The sequence below is a fragment of the Psammomys obesus genome, unplaced genomic scaffold (assembly GCF_907164565.1).
Source record: "Psammomys obesus unplaced genomic scaffold, mPsaObe1.curated_primary_1811, whole genome shotgun sequence".
NCBI lineage: Eukaryota > Metazoa > Chordata > Mammalia > Rodentia > Muridae > Psammomys > Psammomys obesus.
In genome coordinates, this window is record NW_026596152.1 from 8,603,489 (window position 1) to 8,611,999 (window position 8,511).

General features: G+C 52.6%; 1 protein-coding gene across 2 annotated transcripts; it reads right to left on the minus strand.

Annotated features, from left to right (window-relative positions):
* Window positions 1–201: 201 nt before the first annotated feature.
* On the minus strand, window positions 202–7,515 carry B9d1 (B9 domain containing 1). Of its 2 annotated transcripts, XM_055594305.1 has the most exons (7): window positions 7,367–7,515; window positions 6,248–6,316; window positions 5,025–5,136; window positions 3,595–3,691; window positions 3,248–3,310; window positions 693–760; window positions 202–486 (listed from the first exon to the last, which is right to left on the minus strand). In XM_055594305.1, exons 1-7 carry the CDS (start codon window positions 7,427–7,429, stop codon window positions 344–346), a joined length of 615 nt encoding a protein of 204 aa, XP_055450280.1. In that variant the 5' UTR covers window positions 7,430–7,515; the 3' UTR covers window positions 202–343. The 2 variants fall into 2 exon arrangements, with proteins under 2 accessions (XP_055450280.1, XP_055450282.1); XM_055594307.1 differs by lacking the exon at window positions 5,025–5,136 and having other exon boundaries at window positions 3,595–3,683.
* Window positions 7,516–8,511: the final 996 nt, after the last annotated feature.

Sequence of the window (8,511 nt, forward strand, 5' to 3'; positions counted from 1 at the left end):
TTTAACCCTTCCTGCTGCTGCGGAAGAAAAGTGTTAAAGATGGGTGCTGAAGCACTGAAAGGGTTTCAGCTCTGAGCAAGTGAGTTAGCAATCCTGGGGAGGCCTCCACTCCAGCATGGCACCTACTGCGGTATGTCGTGAGAGGCTGAGACCCAGGCGCTAATGAAGAAAGTAAGACATCCAGGCCTCAGAATCTCTGGGTCGGGGGAGGGGTGGGATATGGTGCTTTATTATATACAACTTTAGCTTCCCTACCTCCCAGCCAGGTTACACCCGAGGTTGATACTGTCCTTGGTTGTGTGTGGGCCGTGGGGCACAGTGGTGGGCAGAAGGCCGGATACTTTCATTGTAGGTTGCCCTGGGGCAGACTGGGACCCAGGGCTCCTTGTGTATCCATAGGCCCAGTGTCATAGCCCAGTTTCTTCATATCCTTGGTCACCACATTGAAGAGAAGGGTGACAAATCCCTGAGAGCGCACACGGGTCACTGGGGACAGAAGGTGAGCATTAGTTGCACATGGCAAACCACCTGCTGAAGCCCTCGTATTGGTGATGGTCTAGAAATTTCTTTGGGTGGCTTGTATATTACCAGGTCCCAGTTTTCTGGAAGTTCCCTGGCCTTCACCCACCTGTTTCCTGGGGGTTGGGTGCCCACCTCACCCCTTCATTATGGTTGGGAGAATCAGGCTTTACCTTCCCGGCCTTCACCCTGGGCCACCACTTTGGGGTCCGTGTACTCAGGCCGCCGTCCCATGAACCAGCTGAGGACATAGGAAAATACCAGTGAGAAGCACTCGGGCCTTGCTGGCTTCAGACACTAAACAAAGAGTGGTCCTGGTTTGAACACTCCCCACAACCTCTCCTCTAGGTATTAGGACAACCTTCTACTTATTTGATAGGCCAGGTAGGGGTGCCAGGAGATGTCCCATGTTTGCGTCTGTGGCCAACAGTTCTAGTAGTACTCTCCCAGGTGCCCTAAGCAGTGTCTACCCTATGTAGCCTCATGGGTTTATACAAAGGATGAATGCTGAAGATCTGGAGCAGGGAGTACAACCCAAACCCATGGAAACCTCCAAAAGAAATCAGTGGGTGAGGAGAGGCAAAACAAGATAGTGTGGCCCTTAGCCACTCAGGAGAGAATCCAATCCAAAGATGGGCCAGATCTAGCTCCCCAAGCTTGACGACCTTGTGTGGGATCCAGAACAAGCCATACTCCATCACTTAACCTTTTGGTCTACTGTAAAAGGCAATAGCACCTACCTCATGAGACTATGAAGCAAAGGCACCCTGTGTGGCCCTGGAAGTCCAGGGAACTGACGTACAAACCTGGAAGCGTTTCCTACAGTGTCTCGTGACTCACATTAGCCACAGTCCTACTGCACTACGACTGGGCTCTAAGACATGGGCAGGATGTTCAAGCCCAGCACCTTGCTGGAAACCACAGTCCTGGAGCATACACAGGATTAGCCTAAGCACAGCAGCCAGGACCAACTCAGGCTTTGTGGAATAATCCACCAGCATTCGTTTGCCTGCGGAGGTGGGGCTTTCTGGTAACCTCGACTACACATCTAGCACCTACAGCTATGCTGGACCCCTGGCCTCCCAGGCTAGACCTCAGCAGCCCTGTTAGACTGGGGGGACGGCAGTGAAGAGGAGAACCAGCTGTTTAGACAACCTAAGGTGGGGTTAGAGAAGCCAGGGTTCCTACATCTGCGGATTCCAGAAGGGACTGGGTGGGTGGGTGTACCTTTTTATGTTTCCCCTTCATGGAGCAAAGCTTTAACTACATTCACCTTAGTACTATGATGAGTCTCAGAGAAACCGCTGGCACGAAGGCACACCCCACTCTTACCATGAGACAAAGCAGAACCTAGTGGGCCCAAAATCCAAGGCCAGGCAAATGGGAAGCAAAGGAGGGAAGAGGCCACTGCCATCCTGGCTCAAGTGCCTCCAAAATGCAGAGGGTGTGCCAAGGCAGCTTCCCGCAGCGACACCGCCCTAAGGGTTTTGTAAAGACTAGATTGGAGAGGCTGCAGCAGGCCGAGTAATGACTCTAGAAACACCGGGGCAAGGACTGAAGACACTGGGAAGGTGACCGAAGAGGGTCTGTGTGCTTTCCTAAGAATGCTGCAAGGTGGAAATGATCCTGGGTTAATCTACATCATAGGTAAAGACAGTGCTGCCAGGATGGCCAAGCCGTAAGTCCTTCCTCCTGCAGTCCAGAGCTTTTCTTCAGCCCTCTCAAAACAGGTCCGGCTCCGTTCTTCTAAGGCTACTGGACTGTCTAAGCCTATTGACATGCCCTCATCACTACAACAGTCCCAAGGGTTGGTGTCTCTTCCAGGGCTAAGAACCCTCCCTCTTGAGCTCCACCTAGAGGGTATCTTAGCAGCAGTGGGCATCAATCTCAGGGCTGAAGCCAATTCCCTTCCCTCTAAGACTCCAGATGGCCTCCTGGGCTGGGCTGCCCCCTTACCCATCAGGACTCTGATCAGGTCCCTCTTGCCTGATAATAGCTTGCAGGAGGGCTGCTCACTGGCTGCTGCCTGGAACTCAGTGGCCCTTCACTTTCCTCTTATCCTACTCAAGCTTCTGGGGAGCAGAGAAGAGCATGCAGCAGAGCTGGGCTAGCAGGTCCTTCAAACTCCTCCTTGAATGTGGCAAAGGGTAGAAGGCCTTTACACTGGGGCATCTCCAGCACTTGTTTTGTTGTCTGGGACCTCATTGCCATGTCCTGGCCCTACCTGCCTCCCAGCACACCCCACTCCCAATCCCTTCATAGTTGCTGGCTGCAGCATCCTCCTAGCTGCTGCTCCTAACTCTTAAGTCTTCCTCAGGTCCTACAAGAGCTTGCAGGGCCCTGTGTGTTGACATGCTTTCTCATGGCTGCTGCTTGACTCCGCCCTTGTTCCTACCCAAAGTGGCCTGCGGTGCCCATGCATGAAGGAGGTTAGCAGATGTGTCATAAACTAGTGGCACTGTGACTGGTCTTAAGGAGTTGGCCTTATGCTGCTGCATCCTGATATGCAGCACTTCTATGTGACAAGGGCAGGAAACAGAAGAAAGCCTCAGCCTTAAGCCACCAGTGGCCTGAGGAAGCCCAAGGACTCAGCAGTGGCCCGTGTGCATCCCTATCTCCATCTGTCTCTAGGAACAGCCGCCTGAAGACCTGTGAGATTTCCAGGTCTCGGGTGGAAGGTGCCTGCCATCTAGTCACCCATTAGATGAAGAGCAAGCAGGAGGCCTACCTTGTAAACTTCTGCAGTGCAGACGTAGACTCCGGCACAAACATGGGGATGGTCCTTTTGTGCCTGAAACCATGTTTTCACACAGAGATGCGCAGGAACAGATTACCATGTATGGCTGCACACAATGCTTTGTTCTTTCTATACCCGCTACCATCCCTCTTCAGCAGCGCGTGTCCACCACCCATGTGTCTCCTCCAAAGTGTAGGCCTATACCCAGGTCACCCAGGCCCCTACACACATCCTGCCCAAGTCCAAGGAAGAGCAGTGGCCAGAAAGCCTGCTGTCTAAAAGTGCTGTTCCCAAGGTTTGCCTGTCAGCAAGGGACAGATGGGTGATCAGGAACCTACCGTCCAGGAGAGAAGGGCACGTGCACAGCTCCATAGCCTCGGACCACATCATTCCCAAACACGTCAGGGCCATACACGCTGAGCACAATCTGTGGCCCTTGGGAAGGACAAGGTTGGCATGTAGGGAAAACGTGGACGGGGTGCAGTAAATGGTATGCCTAGCTGAGGTCTGGGGCGGGACTCACAAATCCTAGGACTCCTGTCCACACCCACGGCTTCTGTCCCCTGCTGCTTTCTGTGTCTCTGCTGGTGCCCTGGGAATGCTCCCCATACCTCTGCTCACAGCTGGGAAGATAGAGCCAAAACATTTAGTAGACACACGAGGAGGCCCTGTGCCAACCCTGAGCCCCTGCTTTCTTCCTTTCTGAAGAACGGTGGTCTTTACAAGCTGTGACGTCCTTTGGAAAATTGGGGTAATTCTCAACATTTCCATATACTTCCTGTACACATCTAGCCAGGCCTGCTAGGTGCCTCCACCTCCTTGTCTTCCCCTCTAGCTGTAGCAGACAGATCTACTAGTGTCAGCTACTCCAGATGACAGGTGGGGCCTGGAAGCTGGCTCTGTGGTTACTGCTAAACGGCTGCAGACATGTTTTTTCTCTCAGCTTTCTTGTGTCTAATCACCTTGGGATGGTAACAGACATAGGAGGTGTTCAGTGAAGGCCAAATCTGTGACCTTCCCTCTCCTCTGCCACCAAAAGTAACCGGGGAGTTACTCAGATAGTTCCTTATAGTGGTTTGTTCATTCTGAATGCTAAGCAGCTGACCACTATAGTATCCTGCAGCTGTTAGTGATCATGGGTACATGGGCTGTTCCTCCTGAGAACTGTTGCAGTGAATTCTTGTCACACTTCTGGACCTATCTCTGAGTACTGATCTCTGTTGGGTATATGCTCAGGAAAGGACTCACACAGGCAGACAGGTCTCTGTTCAGTTCTAGTTTTACACTGCACCCTCAGTGAGTGTTCTCTGAACTGCCGTCACAGGCCTGACAGATCAGCCTTAACTTGGCTGGTCAGCCTCCATTGCTTTGCTAGCTTTGCGCGGGCTCAGGCTTAGACGGGTGGCTGTCAGATGAGGGGAGAGCTTTGCCCAGAACATGAAAAAAGGCTCAGAAGATGGCTCCGAGTGACCGGGACAGAATGAGCAGGGGCTGGAGCTGACCTGAGCACTAGACAGTGAGAAGTTGAGTGACTTGGGGTCAGACCTTCCAGAGGTCCTGAGTTCAATTCCCAGCAACCATCTATAATGAGATCTGGTGCCCTCTCCTGGCGTTCAGGTGTATGTTCAGGCCGAACATTGTATACATAATAAAAAAAAAAAAAAAAAGCTAGGGCACAAACTCAAGACACTGGCAGTGGTCACCTAAAAGGAGAGTGGTGGGAGGTGTGGCAGAGGATCCCCCCTTCCATCATGGCCCACAGACTCACAGCCATAGGGGTTGGTACTCTTAAAGGTGACGTCGATGGGGAAGTTCCACACCAGTGCTTGCCGTACATCTTGGCTCTTGGATGCTATCTGGGAGATCCCTTCCTCCAGACCCTGTGTGATTGACAGTTACCTGGTCTGAGTTCCAGGCTCTCAGGCCTCTTCCATTTACGTGGGCAGAGTGGGACGACAATTTCAGCTCTTCCTGTGTCTCTCATTCCCACCCTTCCCTTAGGTATTTACCCAAAAATGCCGTGGTCAAGACTCCACCGTCCCGCTAGCTCCTGATCCACTGCCCCTTTCATTCCACCCCCTCTGGTCTGGTTCTACCAGACCAGAGTGTTGGTGCATTGGTCTTCTCTACAAGAACATGTGCTCCACAAAGACGGGACTTCGGTCAGGTATTGGTCACTCCCAAAAGACTCAGTAGTAGTCTTTAAGTTACAGATGGTCATGAGCCACCATGTGGGTACTGGGAATCAAACTGGGGTCCTCTGCAAGAGTGTGCGCTCTTAACTGCTCATTCTTTTCTGTAGTCCCCAGCTCTGACCTCCATAGCCACTTACATTCATAGCCATATATAGATAAACATACACATAATTTTAAATATAATCTCTAATATTGAAGTTTTTTTAAAATTTAGGTATAAGAAAAAAGAAATGTGGTACAAATGATAAAACTCAGGCTCAAAGAAGTTGGGCTTCTACTTTGTTTTCTTTGTCTGGGTCTTATATATGTAGCCCAGGTTGACCCTGAGTTCCCAGAGATGCTCCTGCCTCAGTCTTGCTGGATTACAGCCTACGCTACCACAATTGGCTCCACTTTTTAAACTGTTGTGAGGGTTAAGTGAGCGCTGTGCAAATAAAGCATGGCGTAGTGGTAGTCTTCGCCACAGCCCCTTCCTGTAGTGAAAGACTGCTCTCAAAACCTTGAGGAAGATCCTTCATTTTGTCCTGGCTTCCGGTGTTCTCTGCTGTCTGGGGTGTCCACCACCTCAGGTGGTGGTTCTCTGGGCCTGCCTTCCTAGGCTGCCACCAGGCACAGACTGCAAGGGTACATTAGTGAACCCAGTAGTGGATGTGTTCCTAGGAGCAAACTCATGTTTGAGTCACCTCTGACCTCAGCATTTACCTCTTGGGTATGAAATAAGAGGGTATGAGAGACACTTTAGGAATCACTAAAGCTCTACATGGGGCGGGGGAGGGCGCCCATGAGTCCAACTCACCGCTGTTGGGGCCCAGTCCTGGCCATACACAAAGCAGTACTTGCAGTAGAGGTCGTCGAACTCTGGAAACTGAAAGGAAAGTACACAGGGCTCTGTTTAGAAAGTGCAAGCTGAGGCCACACATTAGTGGGGCAGGTGCAGTGGGCAGGCATTATGAATCCTGCACCTGGGATGCAGGATGTGGCTGGGCATGGATTTCAGCAGGGGTGGGAGTTAGTCCCAGACTGCCAAGTCCCCTAACGTAGGCTTCTTTGTCAGTCAGCTTTCTGTCTGTCTTTTCCAGCCCATCATCTTACAGGTCCTTGCCCATCTTTCAGGGGTGTTTTTCACTCCTTAGCTGGCTTCACAATCATTGCTTGGCTCCCTACATCCTCTTTATTTCTCCTTCTGGGCATCCCTCATAAACAACCCTCGTAAACTGAGGAAGGAACAAGTTTCATGTCTCTGTGTGTCTTCAGGGCTGGGTACAAATTAAATCTACAGGAATCACTCTGACAAGACACTCAGGAAGCAATAGGGCCAAAGAGCATGCCTGGGACTGAGGTGTGGGGGAAGGGAAGGTCCAGAGCAGAAACTGGAGGAGGTGTACAGTACTCAGCCCAGCTAGACATTCTCTTATTTGATAAAGGAAAACGGGAGGACGCAGTACCTAATGAATCAAGAAGGCAGGAACCGAGCTTCGGGTTTGGCAGAACTTAAATTGGCTGAGCCAAACCTCGGAATAAGTAGGAATAAATGAGCATTTTTCAACAAGCAGCCCAGAAGTACAATGTGGCAAAGCTCTGTCGGATAGCGGAATCCCGCCCTGACCACCGCCTTCTGGTAAATTTTCCTAGCTGTTAAGTGGGTCAACCGAGCCTTCCCTCCCATTAGTCCCATCCCATCACTAAAACCAAGTAAACAAGCTGAAGGCCAGAGTGTGACTTTGGTACCAGGTCAACGTCTCGAAGTCTGTTCGCACGCCTGTTTGTCCGGACCAGCAACCTGGCGCCAAATCTCAAATGCTGGTTCTCCTTTCCAACTGCTTGAGCTCAGAACAATGGCTTGGCTCTCTAGAAGCTGAAGGGAGAGCTCGGGGAGGGGAACGGGCTGTCCCCGAGTGGGGTCCATGGTGCTCACCTGGGCGCTCTCCACCTGCCCGTTGACCATGAGCAGAAAAACGCTGGGGCTCGCTGCAGCCATCGCACGTCTGGCCCCGGAGAGCGGCGCAGGCTGCGCGCCGTGGCCAGGGGGCTCCTGGTTGCCTTGGAAACGGATGGCGAGTCATCTGGGACAAATTTCTCAGCGGTGGCGATTTCGCTCAAGAACGAGTGCGCAGGCGTCGACGAATTCTCGCCGCCCAAGGGGACTGTCGTCTGTTTCCATCGGGCAGAGCCAAACCCTTCAGGCCCGGTCCTCAGACCCGCGGGGACTGTGATTGCACTCGCCTGCCCGCGCTTGGGCTCGCAGGCCGGAGCGCTGGGTCAGGTGAGAAGCGGAAGCGGACTCAGGCCCGCGGAAAGTCACGTGTTAGAGTAACCTCTCTCCAGGAGGTGTCGCTGTGGCCACGCGCGGCGGCGCCGCCACAGGCGCCACAGCTGGAGGGCTGTGACGGTACACAGTGGCCCAGGGGGATCACCCAGCGCCCAGCCCCTGGGTGTGCCCTTCAGGCCTTTGAGGCTGTCGTCCTCGAAACCCCAAGAATCCACCGGTCCAAGCCCCGGCTCCTGCATGGGAGGAGGCCTCCTGAGGCCCACCGGAGGACAGCAACTACTCACCATTTTTGGAGAACCACTGGCAGCTCAGGGATGTCAGAGCTCGGTTCCGAGCCACCAGGATTCTCCTCGGTAGACGCGGCTGTGAGCACTTGGATCCAACCACACTTACTCTGTTGTTATCCAGTCCAAGGTGGCTTGACGCCTCCAGATCCTCAGCTCAACTCTGGGGGCCATCAGTGCCTAGACCTCATTGCCGGCCCATGGTAAACACGTGGGGACTACTTCTTGAATGAATATAGTTGAATACATCTCCGTTTTCTGGAGAAAAAGGTTGAAATTCAGACCTGGAGGGTAATTTGGCTATATTCATTGCAATGGTTTACCTTGTGAATCAGGCTTCACAGGCAGAACTTCACAAGGAAACATTAGAGACCGCATTAACGACCGGAGAGCCTGGAAACAAATGCATGGAGAGGTGGGAGAGGTGTGCACTTTCGGGAGCTCAGCCTGCGGTAGGGACCCCAGCTTGGAAGTCAGTCGGGGGGCTCCCATAGGGAAGGTGTGTGG